Here is a 27,968-nt window from a genome sequence, read left to right as displayed (position 1 = left end):
GTAGAGACGGTGTTTCACCGTGTTAGCCAGGATGGTCTCGATCTCTTGACCTCGTGATCCACCTGCCTCAGCCTCCCAAAGTGCTGGGATTACGGGTGTGAGCCACCGCGCCCGGTCTCTTGTTCTCTCTTAATTATAAAAATAAATGGATGTGAATTTGAGTCCCATTTTTATTGAATTTTCTTAGGCATATGTTTTTTAATGTCTACTCCTGAAGTGATAAAATAGTAAAATTTCAAGTCTGTGGTTGGGAAAGTTTAGCCGAAATTCCATTTTCACAATTATTCTGGAATCCAATCAGTCAGGATAAAAGTTAATGTCAAGTCAAGATAGGTGAGTTAAACCCAGGACTTTTGAATTGCCCTGTCTTGGAAAGGCTGGAATTTAAAGTTGCCGGAGGTGGGCAAGGGAAGGAAGTGATCACATCTAAGTAAAACAAAGGACCAACCAACAGGAAGGCTCGCTGGGTTTGAATTCGGCAGCTTTGGAGCGTTTTCTACTCTGGGTTGTGGTTAGTTCACTTAAAAAGAAAAGCGGTTAAGGAAAAAAAAAATCCAAGACCAAAAGCTAGACTTATGACCACCACCTAGGTATTTCCTTTTGCTTCTTTCCTGGGGTCGGGGGGCGGGGCGGGGGTTGCTTTGCCTTTCTCCCTCGTTTTTAAAGTTTTTCTTTCCCAAAAATAGTGACTATTTGGGGGTTTTGATGAGGCTCAGCCTTCACACATCCAGTCCCCGCTGGGGCAACAGAGGGAAGGAGAAGGCCGGAGGGGGCTGTTGGTGCCCGGAGGATCGTCCCTTCCCTCCCGGGGCGTCTTAGGCCTGGCAGACACTGAAAGGTCGGGGCGCACTGACGGCCGGACCTCGCGAACGCAGCGCGCGCAGCCCTCAGGGTCTTCCCCCGCCTGCCCGCCCGCCCCGCCCATCGCTAGGGGGCTCAGGCGCTGGGAAGTGCCCCCACACTCCCGCCGCCTCCCACGGGCCCGGCGAGCGTCGTCTGGGGAGCGTTTCCATAAATGAACAAACCCAGCCGGGGCCCCCACGTGTTCAGCAATTCCAGGCGGCCAGGACAGGGCTGACCCGACGGCGGGGAGCGAGGGGGCCCGTGGGCGGGAGTGGGGGGACTGTAGGGGGAGACCCGGGAGGGGAAGCCGTGCCCGCACCCGGTGCCCTTCGCCGGGGTCTCGGGCCAGCCCCTCCCTAGGGCCGGTGTGCGCCCCCTCGGGACGCCCATGCAGCCCCTGCCTCACCCGCCCCTCCCCAGGCTCCGGCTCGCACTCCCACCCTCGGGCCGCGACCCCCGCCCAGGCGTCCTAGCCCCTGGCCGCGGCCGCTTCCCGGGCCTCGCCCCGCGCCTCCCCCTGCAGCCCGCCCCGGCCGCACCCCCAAGCGTCCCCGCCCCCGGCCGCGCCCCCTCACCGGGGCCCGCTCGGCGGTCCCGGAGGCGGCGGGCGCGCCATGGGCAGCGGCAGCAGCCGGAGCGGCCGGACTCTGAGGCGACGGCGCTGCCCCGAGAGCCTCCCCGCCGGGCCCGGAGCGGCAGCCCTGGAGGGCGGGACCGGGCGGCGGGTGCCGGTGGCGGCAGCCGAGGCCCCGGGGGCAGCCGCGGAGGAGGTGCCCGGCCGCGACCCCAGCCCCGTGGCGCCCCCCGACGGCAGGGACGACACGCTGCGCCTGCTGGACGAGCTGCTGGCCGAGTCGGTGGCCTGGGGCCCCCCAGAGCCCGCCCCGCGCCACCCAGCCTGGCCCCGACCCACCGCGGTCGCGGGGAGCGCGGTGAGTGTGGGAGCCGCAGGGCCTCGGGGGACGGCGGGGACCCCACTCACCGGCCGCGCGTCCCCGCCCCAGCCTTGGGCGCCGGTCGCGCTGCGCCCCCTTCCAGCCTCCGACCTGCGTGCTCCCCGCTGCCCCGGCCTCCCCGCCCCTGGGCCCCCGGGTTTCCTCTCTCTCTGCCCCGTCTCCGGGTCTGTGTCCAGGCCTGGGGGCGATCGCGCTGGGAGCGGCCGAGGAAAGACACCTCTAGGCGGAGCGCGCCGGGCTCCCGGCTCCCCTCGGGCCTGCGCCCCCGCCTGGCCTTCTCGGGCCGCCCTGGAGCGGGGCGCCGGGGGTGGTGGCACGGCCGCCAGACGGTGGCTCAGAAGCGCCCTGCCGCGCCTACCGGTCCGGATCTTTGCCTTGCTGGGCAGGCAATCTCATGTTACTGCTATTTTTAAGATGCTGCGGAATTTCTTTTGCGCTTCCTATTCTCTCTCCCTGAATACTCGTAATAACAGTCCTGCTGTTCTAAAAAAAAACAATAAAACGAGCACTCTGGCAACCGTCTTCGCTCCAGCAGAGCTGAATGAACAAGATCTTTAACATCCGCTCCCGGGCTCGGGGAAGATGCCAAGGGCCGCGTCCTCCTCCCTGGGGTCCCGGAGGCTTTGCTTAGCAGCCGCTGGGGACCGAAGAAGACGCCTTCCTGGGTGGCCTCCGCACCGAGGAATCCTGAAAAGGCCCCAGGGAGGGTGGGGGAGAGGGACAGCCCCAGGCGACTGTGCACAGAGCTCTCTCCCTCTGGCCCTGGTTCCCTGCTACTCTCCCTTATGGTCTTTAAAAAGGAAAAGCGAGCTGCAGTGAGTAGGGCTGAATTATATAACAAGATTCCTTTAATACCACATCAGCCTGCAGTTATATAACACTGACTGGACAAATAGCTGAGAAATTTGGGAGGAATTCACACATAGCAAGGAGGCAGTTAATTTTAGCGTTCATTTTCAAGTGCTTTGGAAACTCAGAGGTGAAAATGACAGGCAAATAGCAAGAGTGGATGTTGTGCCCTCTGATTTGCTGATATTATTCATCATGGTGACTGCTGGCTCTTTAAGTCATTTTCCAGCTATCCTTTGAGCACCGGTCCCGCTGTGGGTGCTAGGGATGAGGCCACACGGCATAGCCCTTGCCCTAAAGAAGTCTGCAGCTCGATGGGGGAAAGTAGAAAGCAGGGCGATGAGAGATCCGTATCAAAAGGCCGCAGGAGAAAGCGGCTAATCCCAAGGGAGGCAGGTAGGCATTCCCGGAGGGATGAATTTGGAAGTTGTCCTGAATCTGGAAGGGTCTGTGGATGTGATCCAGGCAGCAAGTTCTGTGCAGAGAGAACTTCATGCCTAATGTCACTGGTGGCTGGGGCAGCTGGTGCCCAGGGCATGGGTCAGAGTGGTCTTAAGAGAGTATGCCAGGCTGCAGTGCGCCACGCCAAGGGTATTCCACATTAGTGAGTTTGGATTACTATGAAAGCTGTGGGTATCTGAAAGGTAAGGATTGCGACAATTTGTATTTTAGGAAGGTCACACCGATAACTGTGGGGAGGATGAACTGGACAGAGTCAGACTAGGGATAACATGACCACCTGTGTGTGTGGGTGGGGGAGTCTGCAGTGGTCCAGATGGCTGAGTCCTGAACGGAGAGAGTGGCGGTGAGAGGCTTGCAGAGGAAATGGTTTCAGGAATTGTTGAGGAGGTCAGCCAGCTGCAGTTGCCCTTCTGGGTGTGAACTGTGTGGTGTATCTTTTATTTCTTTTTTTTTTTTGAGATGGAGTTTCACTCTGTTGCCCAGGCTAGAGTCCAGTGGTGTGATCCCGGCTCACTGCAATCTGTGCCTCCCAGGTTCAAGTGATTCTCGTGCCTCAGCCTCCTGAATATCTGGGATTACAAGCACCTGCCACCATGCTCAATTTTTGTATTTTTAGAAGAGATGGGGTTTTGCCATGATGGCCAGGCTGGTTTCGAACTCCTGACCTCAAGTGACCCGCCCACCTTGGTCTCCGAAAGGGCTGGGATTACAGGCGTGAGCCACCTCACCCAGCTGACTGTATGTATTTTCTGCACCATAAATGTTTCTTGAATCAATGAATGAATCCTAGAATCACAGATTATTCGAGGTGTAAGGGAGCCCTTGGGTCCAGTTCATTATTTTTAGATAATGCCTACATACTACAGATGTGCGCCACCATGCCCAGCTAATTTTTGTATTTTTAGCATAAACGGGGTTTCACCATGTTGGCCAGGCTGGTCTTGAACTCCTGACCTCAGGTGATTCACCCGCCTTGGCCTCCCAAAGTGCCGGGATTACAGCTGTGAGCCACTGCACCCGGCCAATAACACTACTTTTAGTTTCTTTAGGAAGAAAGGAGGAAAGGAAACCTTTTATAGCTTCATAACTAGCATTTTGGAGGAGAGACATGTTCTTCATAAGAGAACATCAAACTCGAGTGAAAGTTATTCTTTTAAGCACTCACATTTAAAAATTTTGACCACTGCGGACTGGGAATGTCTTAGAGACTGTTTATCCCTGAATCATCATTCTGAATATTATGTTTTGTTTTGTTTTTGTTTTTTGAGACAGAGTCTCGCTGGAGTGAAGAAAGCGGGAGTGAGGTGGCAGGCACAGAAGCTGGGGTTGTGCTGGGGGAGGGGAGCTTCTGCAGTCATCCAAGTGAGATGTGGGGTCATTTGGACCAGGTTGGCGGGTGGTGGTGAGGGGAGGTTGGCTTGTGGACTTACTAGTGGGGTGATGACTGGGATGTGTGAGGAAGAAAGGAATCAAAGTTGACCCAGGAGTTCTTGGCCAGAGCAGCTGGAGGGATGCAGCTGCCATGAACAGACACAGAAAATGTGGAAGGGGCAGGCTTGGGGTGTCATTAACCAGGAAGTTGGTTTTCAGTATGTTAAATTTGAGATGCCTGTCAGACATCCAAACAGAAATGTCAAGTCAGTAGATCTTTGTAAGAGTTTGGCATTCAGGGGAGAGGTCAGGTTTGGAGTTTGTTTAGAAGCCATTAGAACATGGAAGGATTTAAACCCATGAGATTAGATGGGATCACCAGTGACGATGCTGCCAGCGTGTGCTTAGGAAGTATGGATGGGCACCGGGCTCTGTCCTGGGAGCTTCATGTATGTGAACTAACGTGGGACGAGGCCAGGGGTTGAGCACGCTGTTCAAAGGTTGAGGAGATAGGGGCATCCTAAAGAACAGCCAGTAAAGGGGAGAAAACCAAGAGAACGCAGCATCCGGAAGCCAAGGGAGGAAGGTGCTTAGGACGGAGGGCATGCTCAGCTGTTGGAAGTGCTGCTTGGTGGGATATATGCGGGAAGCCTGAGAGCTGGTGGTCGAATTGAGCCACTTGGCGGTCTCAAGGTCCTTGGTGAGAGATGGGTCAGAGAGTAGTGGGAGGCGCCTTGGGCTGGAGTTCATGGAGAATAGGACACAAGGAGTGCGGTGCAGTCAGCTCTTGTAGGAAGGCTCTTTTTACAGCGCAGCAGTAGTGGATGGCGGTAGGGATGGCGCTGCTGGACGTGGAATTCACCAGAAAATCTTAGTCCCAGAATGGGCTGGATAAGAGGAGGTTTTGAGCATTAGATGCCCTCGTGAAATTTGAAGGAACTCTTGGAGAAGAAATTTTGATTTAATCAAGTAGACACAAAATTTTAATTTGAATTTAATTTTATTTTTGAGATAGAGTCTTGCTCTGTCGCCTAGGCTGGAGTGCAGTGGCACAATCTCGGATCACTGCAACCTCTGCCTCCCGGGTTCAAGCAATTCTCCTGTCTCAGCATCCCGAGTAGCTGGGACTACACGAGCACGCCACCACGCCTGGCTAATTTTTTTGTATTTTTAGTAGAGATGGAATTTCACTATATTGGTCAGGCTGTTCTTGAACTCCTGACCTCAGGTGGTCCCCCTGCCTTGGCCTCCCAAAGTGTTGGGATTACAGGCGTGAGTCACTGTGCCTGGCCAGATTCAGTATTTTTACTAGCAGGTGGTAATTCAAACTGTTTTCCTCCCTCTGCCTATAAACCTGGGTCACTCAAGGTCAAGGGAAGTACGTTATCTGAGAATTTTTCTGTTTTGCAAGAAAGTCTCAGGCAATAGTGTCCTCACCTTAGGCTGAGGGACTCTGTCATCCACCATTTTTGGAAAGGTTCCATTTGCTGTAGCCATGGAGCATCCGGATAATTCTTTCTTGCCTGTTACCCCAGCCAGGACTTCCCAGTAATCCTGGCATGCAGCTGCTATGGAACTCACGGTGTAAAGAGAGCAGTTACAGTGAATGCCTGGTGGGGCAGCAGCTCCACAGAAGGACGTCAAGGTGATGGGTAACTTAATGGACTTGCAGCAAAACAAAGTCACTGTCCTGAAGACGGTGACTATCTGCCTGTGTTCAAGTCTGTAGCAAAGAACATAAATTTAAATGGCAACGAGTGATATTTCAATTGTTCCAGGGGACAAGAAGAAAGGATGGTGTGGACCCCCAAAAAGCTCATAACCGTGTTGGGAAGGGGTGCGTAAATGCGTGTTTGCAAGTTCCCGTGGAAGCATGTTGGAAAGACATGCTCCAGTGTGTCTGCACACACGGAGGCGTGGGAATCCCACCCGAGGCAGAAGTCTTCCAGTGGATCTGGTGTCTGAGTTGGTTCTAAAGTATCACTAATGTGTTCCAGCAGTTGACAAAGGGTAGAGCTTAAACAATGTGTAGAAAACTCCAGGCCGGGCGTGATGGCTCACGCCTGTAATCCCAGCACTTTGAGAGGCCGAGGCGGGCGGATCACAAGGTCAGGAGATCGAGACCATCTTGGCTAACACAGTGAAACACCGTCTCTACTAAAAATACAAAAAAAACCTTAGCCGGGCGCGGTGGTGGGCACCTGTACTCCCAGCTACTCGGGAGGCTGAGGCAGGAGAATGGCGTGAACCCGGGAGGCAGAGCTTGCAGTGAGCCGAGATAGGGCCACTGTACTCCAGCCTGGGCAACAGAGCAAGACTCCGTCTCAAAAAAAAAAAAAAAAAAAAAAAACTGCAAAGGTCCAGAAACGATTTTTTTTTTTTTTTTTTTGAGATGGAGTCTCACTCTGTCTTGCCCAGGCTGGAGTGCAGTGGCGCAGTCTCGGCTCACTGCAGCCTCCGCCTCCCAGGTTCCAGCAATTCTCTTGTGTCAGCCTCCTGAGTAACTGGGACCACAGGCATGTGCCACCATGCCCGGGTAATTTTTGTATTTTTAGTAGAGACGGGGTTTCGCCATGTTGGCCAGGCTGGTCTCGAACTCCTGACCTCAAGTGATCCATCCGCCTCAGCCTCCCAAATTGCTGGGATTAGAGGCATGAGCGACCGCACCCGGCCCAGAAGCACTTTTGAACAGCCTGGAGTTTATGTGTCATTCAGCCAGGCGATGTGAGAGAGCAGAAACCAACGAGACGGGTTTGGATCACGTTTTCACAGGATTCCAGGCTCAGAGGTTGAACTGTCCTGTAGGCAGTGGGGAGCTAGGTGAAGTTTTCTGTGTTTCATTATTTTTAAATGTCTATTTTAAAAATTAGAAGAGGTAATACACAGGCACACGAGGGGACACTGAAAAGGTGCACTGCAGCCAGGCACGGTGGCTCACGCCTGTAATCCCAGCACTTTGGGAGGCTGAGGCGGGCGGATCACGAGGCCAGGAGATCGAGACCATCCTGGCTAACACGGTGAAACCCCATCTCTACTAAAAATGCAAAAATTAGCTGGGCGTGGTGGCGCCCACCTGTAATCCCAGCTACTCAGGAGGCTGAGGCAGGAGAATCACTTGAACCCGGGAGGCAGAGGTTGCAGTGAGCCGAGATTGCGCCATTGCACTCCAGCTTCGGCAACAGCGAAACTCCGTCTCAAAAAAAAAAAAAGGTGCATTGCAAAGAAAGTTTCCCTTCCTCCTTGTTCTCCAACTCTTTCCCCAGCTCCCCTCTCCAGAGATAAGCAGCTTCTCAGTTTCTTGTATGTCTTCTCAGCCTGTGTAACAGAAGGATCCCCAGTGGCGGGGGAGGTTGTACTGGGGGAGACTGCATGGGGGCAGGAGCCCATGTAAGGGAGGAATCCAGGTAAGAGGTAGAGGAGGAAGTGAGGTAAGCCACTGAGTGTGACAAGCAAGGGAAAGCGAGTTTCTAGAATCCAAGATTCCCTGCTTGTGCAGTTGAGAAGATTCAGAATGCTATTAACGGGATGGGCCTAGTTTTGTACAAGTTGAGTTTTGAGTCCTAGGTGGATAATTTCCGTGGGCTGTCCGAAATTCCTGTCAACTGCAAAAAGTGGTTGGAGCAGGCCGGGCGCGGTGGCTCACGCCTGTAATCCCAGCACTTTGGGAGGCTGAGGCGGGCGGATCACAAGGTCAAGAGATCGAGACCATCCTGGCTAACACGGTGAAACCCCGTCTCTACTAAAAATACAAAAAATTAGCTGGGCGAGGTGGCAGGCGCCTGTAGTCCCAGCTACGTGGGAGGCTGAGGCAGGAGAATGGCGTGAACCCCGGGGGGCGGAGCCTGCAGTGAGCCGAGATCGCGCCACTGCACTCCAGCCTGGGTGAAAGAGCGAGACTCCGTCTCAAAAAAAAAAAAAAAAAAAAGTGGTTGGAGCTGGAGCTGTCATTTCGCAGACATCAGCATGTGGATAGTGGCGGATGCCATACCAGAGTACAGTTGCTGAGGGAGAGCGTGTGGATCGGTGGGGAAGGATGCCAAGCCTGGAACATGGAGAATATCAAAAACTGAAGGAAGAATTGTCCTCTCTGGAGTTCTAGAAAAAGAGTAGGATTTGAAAATGTTAGAAGCCCAGTGCCTCGACCCGGGGGAGGAGCGGGCAGCCTCAGAGGCTCTCTCCCTTCATGGTCCCTGGCTGCTGGCTGCTGTAGGTGATTAGAAGCCTGGCTGCATCACAGTCAGGGGTACAGCCTCATGTTTCCTGCCCTGCTGAAAGGCCATGGTGGCTGCTGCTGAGTACTGGGCACAGCAGGGTGTGGAAATGCCATGGTCAGGATGATGCTGGCCCATGCACTCTTTGAGAGATGCTGACCAAGACCTCTTAGCCTTGGAGCTCTGAGTCCCATAGGGCTGGGGCATGACCCTAACTAGACTCCGGGGAGGAGGGTCAGAGCAGTGGTTTGTGCACAACAGAGGCCCTTCTGCCCCTAAATGCCGTGAGCCCATTACCCAGCAGGGAAAGCAGCCCCCTGCCCAAGGCCACCCATTCCGATTCCCACCAAGCTCTGTTTCTTGATAGTAAATGGCAGACCGCTGTCATTTCTTTCTATTGCTGAAATCCAAGGTGACTTGAGCTTAAGGGACCTCACAGATGGTTCAGTCCCACCTTCTTATTTACATCGGAGGACTTTGGGGCCCAGCAAGGTGATTGTCTATGTCCCCTGGCAGGACTAGGGTTCAAACCAAGTACAAGGGTGTGACCCTCACCTCACCCACACCGGCAGGGCCAGTGGGAGCGTGCCTGTTTGGAGGTCAGGCCAACTGCAATCCACACCCTGCTAGCATGGGCAAGTCCCTCAGACTCTGAGTCCAGTGACAGCCTCTCTGGGTCTCCCTTGCCTTTTTCCCTATGGCTTTGGAAACACCTCCTTCAAGGCAAGGCCTTCCCAGTGGAGACAGGCCCCAGACTGGCAGCCCGCAGCCAGGGGGGTTTCCCAGAGCCCCTTGTCATGGGAGCCATGCAAGACAGGTCTCATCGCAGAGCCCACCTGCACCACTCCCACACATCTGCACTGCTCCCCCGCGTAGACCCCACCCGCACCACTCTCCCACTCAGAGCCTACCTGCACTGCTCAGCTTCTGCTGCCTGCAAAGCCCTGCAGTGGAGCTTCCCCAGGGCACTGGGATCTTGGCCTCCGTGTAGGGAGAACAGTGCCCTCTGGTGGTGAGCAACGGAACGAGACTAGCAAAATTGTGAAAGCTGGGTCAGGTCCAGGAGAGCCGTTGTAGGAGTTTCTCTACTGTACGTGTTCCAAGTTTCCTTAAGAAAACAGAAAAGCCAAACAAACCAAACCTGGGCTTCAAAGAACGATAATTCTTAAAGAGGAAGGGAGAAGTATATCCATACGATGGAATAAAAGGAATGGAATTGTTTTGTCAATTACACATATAACTGGTATGTGTACATACATACATATTAAGCTGCTAAAAATTAAGAGTTAATGGAAGAACTCTTTCAGGAGAAGAAATCCACTGCATATTTTTGTTTTTGATAAATACGCAGTGGATTTTCTAAAAAGTAACCTTTGGGCCGGGTGTGGTGGCTTGTGCTTGTAATCCCAGAACTTTGGGAGGCTGAGGCAGGCGGATCACCTGGGGTCAGGAGCTCGAGACCAACCTGGCCAACATGGTGAAACCCCAGCTCTACTAAAAATACAAAAATTAGCCAGGTGTGGTGGCGGATGCCTGTAATCCCAGCTACTCGGGAGGCTGAGGTAGGAGAATCGCTTGAACCCAGGAGACGAGGTTGCAGTGAGCCGAGATAGCACCATTGCATTCCAGCCTGGGCGACAAGAGCAAAACTCCATCTCAAAAAAAAAAAAAAAAAAAAAAAAAAAAAAAAAAAAAAAGTAACCTTTGAAACTTTAATTTTCACAAAAACTTTGGTTTTAAGCGTCAAAAACTTTAAGAGATTATCTTATTCAGTTCATTCTCGTATGTTTTCTGCTTCTTGTTTAGCTGTGGTTTGGTCTTTCCAAAGCCCCCCTAGAATTTCAAGGGATGACACACACCCCTCGCACGCACACAACGTACACATACAAACAGGTGCACACACAAACTGGTCCTGAACTCAGCCCACCTCCCAGGGCCCCAGCACAGGCGCCGCCAGCTCCCCACGTCCAGGTGTCTCAGTGATCTTCAGGTGGAGCAGCCCCCTAGAGGAGCCCCTGTCTGCAGGAGGCTGGAGCCACCACCTGGGGCTGCTGTGTCTTCGCTTTTCATACCAGCTCCCCCTCGCTGCTTCAGCAAGCTTGTGTGTACTGGGAGTCTCATGCTTTTCAGCTGAGAAAGTAAGTTCAAGGCTTAAATTGGCCAGATAAAGGGCCGCACAATAAAATCTCAAGCAGAGAAAAACACAGGTGAAAACAAACAGCAAGCCTGAGCCATCAGGGAAATTGCTTCCACCTGCATCCGCTCTGGGGGGCCGTTCACGCACTGGATGGCATTCCATCCTTAAGGCTGCCCTGAGGCTGCAGTATCTTCAGGTTGGCGAGCAGTGCAAAGTCAGGTCCCTACGCCAGGCATTCCAAGCCCCCTGCTGCAAGGGTCCCGCTGCCCTTTCAGAAGGGCAGCAGCAGGCAGCTCAGTGTCCACCCTGACAGGCCCTGGGCTTGGCTGGATGTTCTGCCTTAGCTTTAAGAGATTCTCAGAGCTGGGCACGGTGGCTAAGGCCTGTAATCCCAGCATGTTGGGAGGCCGAGGCGGGTGGATGGCCTGAGGTCAGGAGTTCGAGACTAGTCTGGCCAACATAGTGAAAACCCCGTCTCTAGTAAAAATACAAAAAATTAGCTGGGCGTGGTGGCAGGTACCTGTAATCCCAGCTACTAGGGAGGCTGAAGCAAGAGAATCGCTTGAACCCGGGAGGCAGAGGTTGCAGTTGTGTCCGGAATTGGTCGGTTCTTGGTCTCACTAACTTCAAGAATGAAGCGGCGGACTCTCACGGTGTTACAGCTCTTAAGGCGGCACATCTGAAGTTGTTCATTCCTTCTGATGTTCAGATGTGTTCAGAGTTTCTTCCTTCTGGTGGGTTTGTGGTCTCACTGGCTCAGGAGTGAAGCTACAGACCTTCGTCGTGAGCGTTACAGCTCTTAAAGCGGCGCGTCTGGAATTGTTCGTTCCTCTCAGTGGGCTCGTGGTCCCGCTAGCTTCAGGAGTGAAGCTGCAGACCTTCCCAGTGAGCGTTACAGCTCATAAAAGCAGTGCAGACCCAAAGAGTGAGCAGTAGCAAAATTTATTGCAAACAGCAAAAGTACAAAGCTGCCACAGGGTGAAAGGAGACCCGAGCGGGTTGCCACTGCTGGCTCGGGCAGCCTGCTTTTATTCTCTTATCTGGCCCCACCCACATCCTGCTGATTGGTAGAGCCCAGTGGTCTGTTTTGACAGGGCGCTGATTGGTGCGTTTACTATCCCTGAGCTAGATAGACATAAAGGTTCTCCACCTCCCCACTAGATGAACTAGATACAGAGTGTGGACACAAAGGTTCTCCAAGGCCCCACCAGAGTAGCCAGATACAGTGTGGACTGGTGCACTCACAAACCCTGAGCTAGACACAGGGTGCTGACTGGTGTGTTTACAAACCTTGAGCTAGATACAGAGTGTCGATTGGTGCATTCACAGACCCTGAGCTAGACACAGGGTGCTGATTGGTGTATTTACGATCCCTGAGCTAGACATAAAGGTTCTCCACGTCTCCACCAGACTCAGGAGCCCAGCTGGCTTCACCCAGTAGATCCCACACCGGGGCTGCAGGTGGAGCTGCCTGCCAGTCCCTCGCCGTGCGCTCGCATTCCTCAGCCCTTGGGTTGGTCGATGGGCGCTGTGGAGCAGGGGCTGGCGCTCGTCGGGGAGGCTTGGGCTGCACAGGAGCCCATGGAGGGGGTGGGAGGCTCAGGCATGGCAGGCTGCAGGTCCCGAGCCCTGCCCTGCGGGAAGGCAGCTAAGGCCCGGTGAGAAATGGAGCGCAGTGCCGGTGGGCTGGCACTGCTGGGGGACCTAGTACACCCTCCGCAGCCGCTGGCCCAGGTGCTAAGCCCCTCATTGCCCGGGGCCGGCAGGGCGGGCCGGCTGCTCCGAGTGCAGGGCCTGCCAAGCCCACGCCCACCCGGAACTCCAGCGGGCCCGCAAGCGCCGTGCGCAGCCCAGGTTCCCGCTCACACTTCTCCCTCCACACCTCCCTGCAAGCTGAGGGAGCCAGCTCTGGCCTTGGCCAGCCCAGAAAGGGGCTCCCACAGTGCAGCAGTGGGCTGAAGGGCTCCTCAAGTGCCGCTAAAGTGGGAGCCCAGGCAGAGGAGGCGCCGAGAGCGAGCAAGGGCTGTGAGGACTGCCAGCAGGCTGTCACCTCTCAGTGAGCCGAATCACACCACTGCACTCCAGCCTGGATGACAGCGAGACTCTGTCTCAAAACAAAACAAACAAACAGAAAAGGTTCTCAGGCTGGGCATGGTGGCTCACCATGCCTGTAATCCCAGCACTTTTTAGGAGGCTGAGGTGGGGGGATCGCTTCAGCTCAGGAGTACCAGACCAGCCTGGGCAACAGAGGGAGACTTCGTCTCTACAAAAAATACAAGAATTAGCCTTGTGTGGTGGCATGTGCCTGTAGTTCCAGTTACTCAGGAGGCCGAGATGGGAGGATTGCTTGAACCCAGGAGTTGAGGCTGCAGCGAGCTACGATCAGGCCACTGCACTCCAGCCTGGGCAACAGAACAAGACCCTGTCTCAAATAAATAAATAAATAGTCCAGGCACAGTGGCTCACACCTGTAATCCCAGCACTTTGGGATGCTGAGGCGAGTGGATCACTTGATGTCAGGAGTTCAAGACCAGCCTGGCCAACATGGCAAAACCCTACCTCTACTAAAAATACAAAAATTAGCCAGGCGTGGTGGCACACACCTGTAATCCCAGCTACTCTGGAGGCTGAGACAGGAGAATCGCTTGAACCCTGGAGGCAGAGGTTGCAGTGAGCTGAGATCACACCACTGCACTCCAGCCTGGATGACAGAGCAAGATTCCATCTTAAAAAAAGTAAAAAATAAAAGTAAAACACGTTCTCCATCTCAGCACGGGGAGCGCAGCGATAGAGGTCAAGGCAAAGCCACACCCGTCACAGGGTACTGGGCCGGGCTGGGAGAGGAGGGAACCCTGGGCAGCTCCTTGGTGTTGAACCAAGTACACCAAGGCCTGGAAGGTGAGGAGACGGGAGCATGAAGACGCTGTTGTCGTGATCCCTTCTCACCCTTGCACTCCCCCTCCTCACCTGCTGAGCGTTCACAGTGACCCTAGAAATAGAAGTGCGTGACTTCAGGGTGTGTGTTTGGCCTTGATTTTGAATTCTATTGGGGGGCATGAGCTGTTGGATCACGCAGCCACTGTCTGGCTTCAGTGACAGGCATCTCACCGCCTCCTGGGGCAGCCTCTCCCTCGCAGGCAGCTCTGACTTAGTCCTCTGTGTTGAACACAACCCACCTCCCTTTAGTGCGGACACACTGAGCCCCTGGGACAGGCAGAAGAAGTGTGGCCTATTTACACATGAGCTCTTCAGATATTTGGGGCAGCTACTCTGATCACTCAATTTATGTCATGGGAACTTTGAACATTGACAGGTTGCTTTCTGGCCTTATTACACATTATCCGGAAGTTTCCACTACCTCGCATTCCTGGGTTAATTCCATTAGGCTCATGAAACCTCTATCTTCTATGATTAAAAAAAATTTTTTTTTAAATACTTTTTTCGTCCAGGCGCAGTGGCCCACACCTGTTATCCCAGCACTTTGGGAGGCTGAGGCGGGTGGATCACAAGGTCAAGAGAGCGAGACCATCCTGGCCAACATGGTGAAACCCCGTCTCTACTAAAAATACAAAACTTGGCTGGGCATGGTGGCAGGCGCCTGTAGTCCCAGCTACTCGTGAGGCTGAGGCAGGAGAATCACTTGAACTCAGGAGGCTGAGGTTGCAGTCAACCAAGATTGTGCCACTTCACTCCAGCCTGGTGACAGAGCAAGACTCCGTCTCAAAAAACAAAAACAACAACAACAACAAAATAAAAATAAATTTTTTTTCTGCAGAAAGGGTAATAGGATATAAACTCTAAGCCTTTGTATGTCTGAAAATATCTTCATTTTCTTAATACCTGATTAATGGTTTATTTGGAATTAAAATTCCGAGTTCAAAACAGCTTTCCTTTATACCTTTGCAGCCATTATAACAGTGGCTTCCAGTGTCACTGATGAGCAGGTGAGGCCACCTGACTCTTGGTTTCTTGTAGGTGGCCTGTCTCCATCTGCTCATCCCTTCCTGGAGACTTTTAGTTATTTAATTTTTAAAAATTTAATTTTTTTTTTTTTTGAGACAGAGCCTCGCTCTGTCACCCAGGCTGGAGTGCAGTGGTGCAGTTTCAGCTCACTGCAACCTCTGCTTCCTGGGTTCAAGCAATTCTCCTGCCTCAGCCTCCCCAGTAGCTGGGATTAGAGGTGCCCGCCACCACGCCCTGCTAATTTTTGTGTTTTTAGTAGAGACAGGGTTTCACCACGTTGGCCAGGCTGGTGTGGAACTCCTGACCTCAGGTGATCCACCCGCCTCGGCCTCCCAAAGTGCTGGGATTACAGGAGTGAGCCACCACGCCTAGCTGGTTCATCTTGATTATTCTTTCATGCGCCCTCCCCATTTAAATGTTTGTGAGTCCTTTTATGACCATTTATATTTACGAACCAAAAACTGGTTGACCAGCACATGCAGCTGGAGTGGGTTTCTTTGTAGTCGTGTACACCTATTTACCTAAAAGTTTTTTCCTTTGAACAGAAAGATCTTGCAAGCTCTAAGAAGCTGTAAGCTCAACCCAGGCACCTCTTATGTTTGCAGCCTAAATTCTCATCACCTGGGTGGTCCAAAATACTTCAAAGTATAGATTTAATTTAAAGTGGTTTCAGATCGGGGATGCCTGCTATGTGCCTGGCAAAAGCAAATGCATCCCCCCTCTGGAGGAAGGCCTCTTAGGCTTCAAAGAATACCCATAGGGAATTTTTCAAGGATGATAAGCTGCCAATGACAAAAAATAACCACCTCCCCAAAAAACCAAGTGAAGACTTAGAAGAAACAATAAACAACAATATACCAATGAAGATCTCAGTTACTAAGATCACCAGACACAGATTATAATCAACTACGTTTATTATGTTTAAAGAAAACACTTGCAAAGGACAAGGACTATAGAAAGTGACCTAGAAGATTTGAAAAAGAACCAAATAGGACATCTGGAAATGGAAAATATAATAAGCAAAATGAAAGATATCAATGGTATAGGTTTAACAGATTAGACAGAGATGAAGAGAGGATTGGTGAGATGGAGAGAGGGAGAGAGAAATGACCCAGAACACAACATAGAGAGACAAGGACCTGATAAAAGATAGCCGGAGAAGAAACTACAGCAAATATCATATTCAGTCATGATGTGACGGAAACTTTTTCTTTTAATAAAGGATTAAGATGGAGATGACTGTCATTATCACTTCCTTTCACTGTACTACTGGAGGTCCCAGCCAGTGCAGAAAGGTTAGGGAAAAAATGTATAAGGACCAGAAAGGGAAAAATCAAATGGTCATTATCCCCAGATCATGTGAATGGGAAATAAGAAAATCCAAAGGAATTCATAAATTACTAGAACTAATAAGAGAATTCAGTAAGACTGCTAAGCACAAGATAAATTCATATATCTCTGACCAGGCCCAGTGGCTTACGCCTGTAATCCCTACACTTTGGGAGGCTGAGATGGGAGGATTGTTTGCGTCCAGGAGTTTAAGACCAGCCAGGGCAACATAGTGAGACCCCATCTCTACAAAAAATGAAAAATTAGCTGTTCATGGTGGCAGGAGCCTGTAGTCCCAGCTACACGAGAGGCTGACATGGGAGGGTTGCTTGAGCCTGGGAGGTAGAGGCTGCAGTGAACTATGATCAGGCCACTGCACTCCAGTCTGGGCAACAGAGCAAGACCCTGTCTCAAAAAAAAAGAAAGAAAAGAAATTTTTTTAAAAAATGTATATATCGCCATCATTTCTGAAGCATCAAGCAGGTAGAAAATTTTATTTTAAAAAGATAACATTGCTGGCTGGGCACGGTGGCTCATGCCTGTAATCCCAGCACTTTGGGAGGCCAAAGTGGGCAGATCACCTGAGAGGTGAGGAGTTCGAGACCAGCCTGGCCAACATGGGAAAACCCCATCTCTACTAAAAATACAAAAATTAGCTGGGCGTGGTGGCAGGCACCTGTAATCCCAGCTACTTGGGAGGCTGAGGCAGGAGAATCACTTGAATCCGGGTGGCAGAGGTTGCAGTGAGCTGAGATCGCACCATTGCACTCCAGCCTAGGCAACAAGAGTAAAACTCTGTCTCAAAAATAAATAAAATAAAAAGAGATATCCATGGTATCTCTATAGGGAAAATGATAACTTCTTAGAAGACACTAAAGGAGTCCTAAATGAATAGATATTCCCTATTTATAAATTTGAAGACTCATTATTGTAAAGCTATAAGTCCCCCTAAAATGATCTGTAGTTTAATACAACCCTAGAAAAATCCCCAAGGTTTTTTTCCCCCAAATATGACAAGCTGATTATAATACATGTATAGATGGTCCCTGATTTTGATGATTCAACATAGGATTTTTCCACTTTACAATGTTTTCTTCGGGCCGTAACCCCATTGTAAGCCGAGGAGCACCTCTACATGGAAGTGCCAACAGCCAAGAATCACCAAGACTCTCTTGGAAAAAGAAAGAAGCCGGGAAGACATGCTTTAGCGGACAGCAAGGCTTGCCTGATGCCAGGAATGAGACAGGGTGGTTCTGGCACTGCACGGGTAGGCAAGTGGACTGTCGGACCATAGAATCCATGGCAGCCACATGCTGTGTAGACACGTCCTTGCCTTATGAAGAGAAAGCACTTCAGTGGGGGAGGGAGAGGGTTCTGGGCAATATTTAGAGTGGGGTCGGGGTCGTGGTTCCTGGAGGTGACACATGGGGTGTCCTCATGCTAGGTGGCAGTGGGCCCCAAGATCCCTGGAGGTGACACACAGGGTGTCCTCGTGCTAGGTGGCAGTGGGTCACATGACCCCTGGAGGTGACACACGGGGTGTGTCCTTGCTAGGTGGCAGTGGGTCACATGATCCCTGGAGGTGAGAAACAACCCTCACGTGGGTGGTCGTCTGGGAGGCAGCGAGTCTGGCCCTGGCTCTGCCACTTGCTCTGTGCGTGAGCTTTCCAAGTCGCTCTCTTCTTGCAGCCTCCGTTTTCTTGCCGGTGCAATGAGTGGATGGAACTTGACAGCTTGAGAGCCTTTCCAGCTCCCAGGCTTATGGATCCTGGGTTGAAAGTGGTGGCCATCGTCTGTCCACACAAAGCCAAAGCCTTAGGCAGGCTGCACTGTTGACAATCTTTGAATGTCTCTTCATTTCATCTTTCTCAAGGTGTGTGCAGAGCAGAGCACAGAGGGCCACCCGGGGAGCAGCAGTGTCTCTGAGTAAGTACCGGGGAGGCACATCTCTCCCAGAAGCCACGGGTTCTTTTTGTTGACTCCAGCCAGCCTCAGAGCCCTCCTGTCCTCCAGGTCCTCACGAGGTTTCCAGAGGCAGCTCCCTCTAAATGCAAAGCCCTAGCCCTCAAGGGAAGGTCCTGCCAAGGAGATTGCAGAAGGCTCACCATCTCACCGCAGCTTTGCTCTTCCTCCTAAAAAAGGCCATGACCTGAATCAGACCAGGGCATGCCCAACCCATTTCCTATTTGCGCCGTAACTCACTGAAAAATATTCAGGTGCCATGCTGTGCGCTGTGGCCAGATCTAGGAACAAGACACAGCCCTTAAGGAACTCGCAGCCCAGGGCCAGCAGCAGGCCCACCTGCAGCTCCATGGCATGTTACCAGGGAACCACGCTGAACACCCTTGAAGGTAGCAGGCGAGGAGCCTGGTCTCATTTCCTCCTTTAAAATCCCCCAACCCCAGAGCCCAGGCCTTGTCTGTCTGCTCCAGGGATGACTTTCCACCCCAGGAAATTCAACTTAATTGTTGAATCTGCAAATTTTAACTTTTCAGTATGTTTGAAATTTTTCATAATAAAATATCAAAGAAGAAACCCTTCAAAGCACAGTTTAAACATCTCCCCCTCATACTCTATCCCCTTCCTGGTCAAACTAGTGTCCCTCCTCCCGCATGGTGCAACTTCCCAGCCCCTCCCACATGTGGCCTCTCCTGTAGTAGGTCCACGTGATGTGGTCCTGCCCTGTCCCCTCTCTTCTCTCCAGGCTTCATCACAGAAGGAATCAGATTCGGGTCTGGTCCCTCACAGCTCCAGGCACATGGTAGCATTTCATAGACGCTTGTTGACAGGATTGTTTTATGTCAGCCTGGGGCATGTGGGCCTTGACCCAGTCCCGACCATCCTGACAATGCCAGGTGCTTCCCCCAGGAGAGCCCTGAGGAAGCAGCAGAGGGGAGCAGCCATGCACTTTGGGAGGCCGAGGTGGGCGGATCACCTGAGGTCAGGAGTTCGAGAGCAGCCTGGCCAACATGGTGAAACCCCGTCTCTACTAAAAATATATAAAAATTAGTTGGGAGTGGTGGCACGTGCCTGTATTCCCAGGTACTTGGGAGGCTGAGACAGCAGAATCCCTTGAACCTGTGATGGGGAGGTTGCAGTGAGCCGAGATCATGGAGTGCGCCACTGCACTCCAGCCTGGGTGGCAGAGCAAAACTCCATCTCAAAAAAAAAAAAAGAAAAAAGAAAATTCTAGACCCAATAGAATAACACAAATGTTCTTGCCTCATTTAACATGTGGGTTTCTGAGGCCCAATTACAATGGATTTTTTCTCTCTGGAAAAGCGTATTGCTTTCTTTTCTTGGAGTGATTCTCCTTGGAAAGGTCCTTTTCTTTTTAAGAAATTCGTGACTTTCAGCCTGGGTAACATAGGGAGACCTTGTCTCCACAAAAAATACAAAAATTAGCCAGACGTGGTAGCACATGACTGGGGTCCCAACTGCTCACAGGAGACTGAGGTGGGAGGATGGCTTGAGCCTGGGAAGTGGAGGCTCTGGTGAGCCGTGATCCCGCCACTGCATTTCAGCCTGGGTGACAAAGCAAGATCCTGTCTTTTTTTTTTTTTTTTTTTTTTGAGACGGAGTCTTGCTGTGTCACCCAGGCTGGAGTGCAGTGGCGCGATCTCGGCTCACTGCAAGCTCCGCCTCCCGGGTTCAGGCCATTCTCCTGCCTCAGCCTCCCGAGGAGCTGGGACTACAGGCGCCCGCCAACACGCCCGGCTAATTTTTTGTATTTTTAGTAGAGACAGGGTTTCACCGTGTTAGCCAGGATGGTCTCGATCTCCTGACCTCGTGATCCGCCCGCCTCGGCCTCCCAAAGTGCTGGGATTACAGGCTTGAGCCACCGCGCCCGGCCTGATCCTGTCTTAAAAAAAAAAAAAAAAAAAAAAAGCATGGCTTTAGGAATCCCTGTTGATGGAAAACCTGACAGTGAATGAGAACTGAAATGAACATTCATTTCTTGACTCCCTCAAGAGTGGGGAGACTCCCCAAGAATCCCTTTAGGATCAATTTTTCCCTTTTATCTGTGTCCCCCCACCCAAGCAGGGGAAGGAAAGAGCTTATGGCCCCACCTGGCTCTCCAAGCCCCACCAGTTGCCCCATGGTGTTGGTGGAGTGTTGCCAGGCGGACAGGGCAGGGGTGGCTGTGGAGCCCAGTGGAGCCTGGCCCCTCGCAGACCCAGGACTGCCTGCCGTCCTGCCCACCCCAGCCCCAGGGCTGCCCGTCAGCTTCCCACGCGCAAGTCCCTGCTTTCCTTTCTCCCCAAGATTCCACCTACAGGGCATGTCGGGTGCTGAGTGAGACAGGACGAGTGAGGAGAATGGCTGGGTGACTCTGGACGGCCACCTCCCTCAGGGCTCAGCTTCATATCCATAGGCAAGCGGGGGGCTGCCTGGTGAGCCCAGAGGGGCTTTTATTCCTATGGGGGTCCCCAGGTCCAGAAGTGCTGCTTGGGATTCCTGTTGGCCAGGAAACACTGTTGCCCTTGATGGTGTCTGGGCGTCCCGTGCCCATTCCTCTTCCCAACAATCCTCAGGGGAGCCCAGGAGGATGGTGGGAAACAGGAAGGGCAGTGACCGGGTCTCTCCTCTGTACTGGGTGCTTTGCTGGTCCCTTACTCTGTTTTTTTTTTTTGTTTGTTTGTTTGGTTGGTTGGTTTTTCTTTTTCGAGATAGGGTCTTGCTCTGTTGCCCAGGCTGGAGTGCAGTGGCGCAATTGCAGCTTATTGCAAACTCCACTTCCCAGGCTCAAGTGATTCTCCAGCCTCAGCCTCCTGAGTAGCTGGGACTACAGGCGCGTGCCACCATGTCCGGCTAATTTTTGTACTCTTTGTAGAGATGGGGTTTCACCATGTTGGCCAGGCTGGTCTCGAACTCCTGAGCTCAAAGCAATCCACCTGCCTCGGCCTCCCAAAGTGCTGGGGATTATAGGCATGAGCCACTGCGCCGGGCCAGGCATGAGCCACTGCGAAACTAACAGCATCGCAGCGACTTCTGTTGAGTGCTTCCTTAGTGCCCAGCTCTGGGGTAGACACACTGCAGATGGCGCCTGGTCCAGCCCTCAGGCTGGCCTCGTGGAGTAGCTGCTGGGTTTTATCCACAGGGGCGTGAGGCCTGGTGCATGCCTTGCCCACAGCCACACAGCGACTGCGTGGCAGAGCCAGGTGAGATCTGCCTGGTTCCAGAACGTCTGCATTTCCACTGTGTCTCAGGGCTGCAAGGAACACGTATTGCCTTCAGTGCTTTCAGGGACAGGCAGTGTGCCAGGAGCCCTGCAGGCATCAACAGTGACCATGCAGCTGTTTCTGCGCACTGGCCGCGGGCGGTGCTAACAAGTATGGTCCCTGGAGCCAGCTGGTCAATAGGGGCATGACGTCTCTGGGACATGGGAGGAGTGTGTCCCCTGGACGCCTGGAGGCCCTCTGCTAGATGCCGATCCTTCCTGGGGGATGAAGTCAAGTGGCTGTGCCAGGGGCCCAGCTCTTGCCCTGAGTTCCGAGAGAGCCAGACGGGGACCCGGAGGCTGTGCTCTGAGCATCAGTGGGAGTGCAACCGCAGTAGTCAGAGGGACATTTAAGTCCATCCAGCCCAGCCCCCTAAGCTCGCAGAGGGGGAACCAGGCCGGGAAATGGGGGGCGGCTTACCCCAATGTCTGGCAAGTGGCAGAGCAGTTGGCGGTGTTCCCCTTGCCCAGAGTTCCTGGCTGGCCACTGGGAGGGCAGCGTCCAACACCTGGCCGTGTGCAGCTGGCCCCTGTCAGCGGCAGACCTGCACACCCCCTTCCGAGGCAGCATCTCCAGGAGGCAGCACCCAGCCTGACCGAGGCTTCACACCCTGCCCTGGGCTCCTGGGACTCCCTCCTGCAAAGGTCCGCACATTTTGACACAACCGTGGCAGGTCCGGGGGCAGTCAGCACCATCCAGGTGTCCACACAAAGTCCAAAGGTCTGGGAGAGCAGGACGAGCCAGCAGGGTCCAGGCTGGCGCAGCCACTTTCTGGAGCCCAGGCAGCAGGAGCAGGAGTCCTGGCCTCGGTCTCTCTCAGCTGGGCTCCCAGGTGGGCTGAGGGACTGGCGGGATCCTGAACGTGTGGTTCCCCAAAATGAGCAGCTCCTGTGAGACCCCAGAGGAGGGTACAAGCACGGACCGATGTCGGCAAGCAGCCAACATGACCGTAATTCCCTTTTATTTTTTTTTTGAGACAGAGTCTTACTTTTGTCACTCAGGCTGGAGTGCAGAGGCTCATTCTCGGCTCACTGCAACCTCCACTTCCTGGGTTCAAGCCATTCTGCCTCAGCCTCCTGAGTAGCTGGGATTATAGGCACCCGCCACCCCACCCAGATAATTTTTGTATTTTTAGTAGAGATGAGATTTCACCACGTTGGCCAGGCTGGTCTCGAATTCCTGACCTCAAGTGATCTGTCCACCTCGGCCTCCCAAAGTGCTAGGATTACAGGCATAAGCCACTGCGCCTGGCTGTGATTCCCATCGATTAAGGCTGTGGTGTGCCTGATTCCACATCACACGCTGCCCATGCATTATCTTATGCCTCAGAACGACTCATGAATAAAGTTGTGTGCTTGAGAAAAAACACAGGCTCGGAGACGCACTGGCCTTGCCTGAGGCGCGCGGGTGAGCCGCAGAGCTGGGATTCAAGCTCCGTCTTCCCAGCCCAGAGCCCATCCTCCCTCAAACAGGGAAGGTGCTGGCTTCCACTCTGCGAGGGCTCAGCGTTGTGGGAGATGAAGCGGACGCAGTAGAAGCCTGCTGGTGGATGTGTGCTGGGCGAGAGAGCCACAGGGTGTCCCCAGGGCAAAGGCTTCGGTTTGGGTTTCAGGATGGGCCCACTAGGAGCCACTGTGGTGGCCAGGGGAAATGAGTGTGAAGGCACTGTCCTGCCTCCTGACAACTCTGTCCCATTTCTGACCCACAGAGCCCCAGGCAGCAGTCACAAGAAGCCCGAGAGGCCGGCAGCCATCTCCTACGACCACTCGGAGGAGAGGCTGATGGCGAGCATCGAGCGGGAATACTGCCGCTGAGGACAGCATGCCCCGCCCCCGCCAGGCATCGGAGGCACCTGCTGGCTGGGGCACCCCCTGCTCGCCCAGAGCTCTAGCAGGAGCTGAACCACCTCCAAAGCGCAGTCACTCCCGGATATTCAAAGCTGACCTTTCAAATCCACTTTCAGACTATGCTGACCTGGGCCAGCCACTGGCGGCCATGGTTGCTGGTGGGGGCGATAAGCTGTGTAGACTCACAGGTGAGTGGGCCTGGGCCGCCGGCGCCTCTTCCCCAATGCGGGGAGCCTGCCGGGTTCTTCTGGAGCCTGAAATGCGTGCCCCTCTTGTTTGCCCGCTCTCCACACTGAGGAGGGCTCACGAGGACTAGGTGACACAAGCGAGCCCCTCCTGGCATTCGCGCCACAACACTTCCGGAAGGTTCCGCTGTGGAAGGTGCACCCGCGCTGCTCCCTCAGTCTCAGGCCCATCTCTCCAGGGGTGGCCGGGTCAGCTTAGTGCTTCTCAACTTTAACTCCCTAATGAGCAGCCTGGGGGTGCTGTTGACATTGCAGGGCCTGAGGTTCTGTACGTCTAACCAGCTCCAAGTCCAGGCCCAAGCTCCGAAGCCCCAACTGCATTTTGAGGAGCGAGAACCTCAGCTCTGATCTGCCTTGCAGTGGGAGGTAGAGCTCGTCACTGCCTCTCTGGGCCTCAGTTTCCCTCTCTGGAAAATCAGCTCTGGCAGCTCTTGGAGGCCCTCCCCAGCTCTGACAATCTGGAACTGCTGCCACTGCTGTTCCCTTGCCCCAGGCACAGCACTGCCTTCCCTGTGGGGAGCCAGCGCCCAGGTCCAACCGGGAGAGGGTCTGCCTGACACTGGCTTTCCGGTTCTCCCTCTCACAGGCAGCCTGGCCAGTGCCTGCGGGGCTTTTAAATTCTCTTCCCGCCTGGGTGGAAGATGGGAAACCACAGCAGTGAGGCAGGAAGAGCCTTGGAATGTTCCTGGTTGACAGATGCGAAAACTGACCTGCCCAGGACGCCGTGGGAACAGGGGGCAGAGCTCCGGCTAGAGGGGACTCCTGTGTGGGCGAGCAGGTCTGGAGCCTGGACCCAGGTGCGGCCTGCTGGGGGACAGCTCCGGGGGAGAACTGTGGGGAGAACAGCGGTCTAGGGAGGCAGGAGGCAGGAGGCAGGCGGTAGGCTCCTCCCCAGCAGCCTGGAGGGCATCAGGACAGAGGGGGACGGAGGAGACAGAAGGGAAAGAAGGAGACAGAGGGGGAAGGAGGAAACAGCGCGGCTTCTGCTGAAGCCAGTACAAGCCTGGTTATCTGGCTTGACCCGCCAACACGGAGGCCTCCCCAGCGTTTTCTTTTTCCCGAGAAGAGCTCCAGCTCGCACGTCCTTAGAACACGGCAGAGCAGGAGCATCTCAGGAACCAAGGGCCAGCTCCTTGGCGCCGTCCCCAGACCCACAGGCCTGCTGCGGCCATCCACAAACGGCCATTTCCTTGAACTTTTGAGAGTGCCTTTGACCATCTGTTCGCAGCTGGGAAACTCCAACTTTTGAAGTCGGAGCTTGGAGCGGCCCCCGCAAGGGCATGGCTCAAACCCTCCCCAGAGCTGGGAGCCGTTGCTTATGCAAGCCTGTTTCTTTTGATATAAAGATGGAAGTCGTTACTATATTTTAATAATGCAAATACATCTTTAAAAATAAGTTAACATTCTATTTCTTATCACCAGATGGATCAGGCTTTGAATTTAATCATGTAAATGTTTGTAATTTTATGTCATTTTGTTAAAATGGGACGCTTTCAATTGGTTTCCAAGAAAAAGATGATACCTCTGCATTTTCTGGTGGAAAAGGCGTAATACCCTTAAAAAGATGATACCTTTCCATTTTCTGGTGGAAAAGGTGTAATACCCTTAATGAGATCAAAGTGTTAGGGGAAAAAAATTCCAAAAGTAGTTACAAGCTATATCAATGTCAAAGTAAATGCGCTTCATCAAAGCTAAGAAGTTACAGGAATTGTTCTCAGGTTTTTAAAAAAATTTTTCCTGAATTCAGAAAAGTGTCTTCTGAATAGCAGCTAGCCAAATAAAGCGGTGTGTGTGTACTGCAGCTGTAGGTGAACTTAAAAATAATAATAAAAAGAACAAATAAAGCAGTGTGTACCAGCCGCTGAGCTGGCCCTGTCTCTGTCCTGTGAGACGGAGGGGCTGTGCCTGGAAGTGGAGGGGATGGGCTTGCTGCAGACTGCAGCCCAGCCCGAGTCTGTCCCGGTGCCTCCTGCGTGCCTGGCACCTCCTCAGGCATCTTCCTGGCTGCCCCACGTTGCAGGTGAGCCTCAGCGTCCTGCTCAGAACTACGTGTGGGATTTGCTCACTGCCAGGATAGGACTGTGGCTGGAATGGAGGCAGAAAGAAACACACCTCAAAGGCAAAAATGACGCATGTTGTCTGGAAAAATCTTAAGTGACCACAAACGTGTCTCCTGGTTTCTTTCTTTGTTTTCTTGAGACAGTCTCACTCTATTGCCCAGGCTGGAGTGCAGTGGCACGATCTCAGCCCACTGCACCCTCCACCTCCCAGGTTCAAGCAATTCTCCTGCCTCAGCCTCTCGAGTAGCTGGGATTACAGGCATGCGCCACCACGCCTGGCTAATTTTTTTGTATTTTTAGTAGAGACGGGGGGTTCACCGTATTGGCAAGGCTGGTCTCGAACTCCTAACTTTGTGATCCGCCCGCCTCTTCCTCCCAAAGTGCTGGGAATACAGGCGTGAGCCACCGCACCCGGCCATGTGTCTCTGGTTTCTGTAGTATCGAGAGGTGACAGCGTGCTTGCAGTCCTCACAGCCCTCGCTCGCTCTCCGTGCCTCCTGCCTGGGCTCCTACTTTGGCGGCACTTGAGGAGCCCTTCAGCCCACCGCTGCACTGTGGGAGCCCCTTTCTGGGCTGGCCAAGGCCAGAGCCGGCTCCCTCAGCTTGCAGGGAGGTGTGGAGGGAGAGGCGGGAGCGGAAACCTGGGCTGCGCATGGCGCTTGCGGGCCAGCTGGAGTTCCGGGTGGGCGTGGGCTTGGCAGGCCCTGCACTCGGAGCAGCCGGCCCACCCTGCCGGCCCGGGCAAATGAGGGGCTTAGCACCCGGGCCAGCGGCTGCGGAGGGTGTACTGGGTCCCCCAGCAGTGCCAGCCCACGGGCGCTGTGCTCAGTTTCTCACCGGGCCTTAGCTGCCTTCCTGCGGGGCAGGGCTCGGGACCTGCAGCCCGCCATGCTTGAGCCTCCCACCCTCTCCGAGCCTCCCACCCTCTCCATGGGCTCCTCTGCGGCCCGAGCCTCCCCGACGAGCACCACCCCCTGCTCCACGGTGCCCAGTCCCATCAACCACCTAAGGGCTGAGGAGGGCGAGCGCACGGCGCGAGACTGGCAGGCAGCTCCACCTGCAGCCCCGGTGCAGGATCCACTGGGTGAAGCCAGCTGGGCTCCTGAGTCTGGTGGAAATGTGGAGAACCTTTATGTCTAGCTCAGGGGTTGTAAATACACCAATCAGCACCCTGTGTCTAGCTCAGGGTCTGTGAATGCACCAATCAGCACTCTGTATGTAGCTGCTCTGGTGGGGTCTTGGAGAACCTTTGTGTCCATACTCTGTATCTAACTGATCTGATGGGGACGTGGAGAACCTTTATGTCTAGCTCAGGGATGGTAAACGCACCAATCAGCGCCCTGTCAAAACAGACCACTCGGCTCTACCAATCAGCAGGACGTGGATGGGGCCAGATAAGAGAATAAAAGCAGGCTGCCTGAGCCAGCAGTGGCAACCTGCTCGGGTCCCCTTCCACACTGTGGAAGCTTTGTTCTTTTGTTCTTTGCAATAAATCTTGCTACTGCTCACTCTTTGGGTCCACACTGCTTTTATGAGCTGTAACACTCACTGCGAAGGTCTGCAGCTTCACTCCTGAAGCCAGCGAGACCACGAGCCCACCAGGAGGAATGAACAACTCCAGACGCGCCGCGTTAAGAACTGTAACACTCACCGCGAAGGTCTGCAGCTTCACTCCTGAGCCAGCGAGACCACGAACCCACCAGAAGGAAGAAACTGAACACATCCGAACATCAGAAGGAACAAACTCCAGACGCGCCACCTTAAGAGCTGTAACACCGCGAGGGTCCGCGGCTTCATTCCTGAATTCAGTGAGACCAAGAACCCACTAATTCCAGACACAGTATGAGAGTTCCTCAAAGATGCTACAAAGCCACAGAATCTGAGAAAACACTGTCTACCGCTGGCTCTGAGAAATGCTGGGTGTGTTTTCTTAGGCAAGGAGCAGAGTCCTGCTGTTGCCCTCCTCCTGACATGTGTGTTCCCAAGTCTCTCCTTGTGGGCCAGGGGGCTCCTAGCCTCACTCAGGCAGGGACCTCCTCCCTCGGCTGCTGTTGGCTCAGGTTCCCTGCACCTCCCTGACACAGCCCTTTCTAAGACACTTTCCTCTGCTGTTCCAAAGACCTAGAGCCACTTGTCCCCACTCACACACGTTGCCTGGACACCTGCTGACATTGGTGGATCCGTGAGAGCATTCTCTGTTCCCAGGAGTGGGGCATGCTCGTGCACGTGTGAGCACATGGGAGAGCGTAAGGCTGTCGAAGAAGTGTAGCCAAGTGCCTCCCAGAAGAGAGAATCCGTGGCTTTTTTTTTTTTTTCCTCCTTTCTGGCAATAATGAGGCAGGAGAAGTCTTGTCAGTTGCCATGAGAGGGATAATCACACTTGTGGCTCATAATACTTCCCTCTAGGAGGAGGCTCCATAATCAGACCTTTTGTGTGGTGAGGGTCTGGACCCCCTGGGGACAAGTCAGACTG

General features: G+C 53.5%; 1 protein-coding gene across 2 annotated transcripts; it reads left to right on the top strand.

The window, feature by feature from the left end:
* The first annotated feature begins 742 nt into the window (after window positions 1–742).
* On the top strand, window positions 743–25,263 carry CYS1 (cystin 1). Of its 2 annotated transcripts, XR_004251226.2 has the most exons (4): window positions 743–1,775; window positions 17,995–18,047; window positions 23,052–23,378; window positions 24,022–25,263. XR_004251226.2 is itself a non-coding variant. In XM_032172195.2 (3 exons), exons 1-3 carry the CDS (start codon window positions 1,458–1,460, stop codon window positions 23,155–23,157), a joined length of 477 nt encoding a protein of 158 aa, XP_032028086.1. In that variant the 5' UTR covers window positions 743–1,457; the 3' UTR covers window positions 23,158–25,263. The 2 variants fall into 2 exon arrangements, 1 of the variants encoding a protein (XP_032028086.1); XM_032172195.2 differs by having other exon boundaries at window positions 23,052–25,263.
* Window positions 25,264–27,968: the final 2,705 nt, after the last annotated feature.

This window comes from Hylobates moloch, unplaced genomic scaffold (assembly GCF_009828535.3).
Source record: "Hylobates moloch isolate HMO894 unplaced genomic scaffold, HMol_V3 SCAFFOLD_13, whole genome shotgun sequence".
Classification (NCBI taxonomy): Eukaryota; Metazoa; Chordata; class Mammalia; order Primates; family Hylobatidae; genus Hylobates; species Hylobates moloch.
Note: the sequence above shows the minus strand (reverse complement) of the source record. Positions and strands in the feature narration are given on the sequence as shown.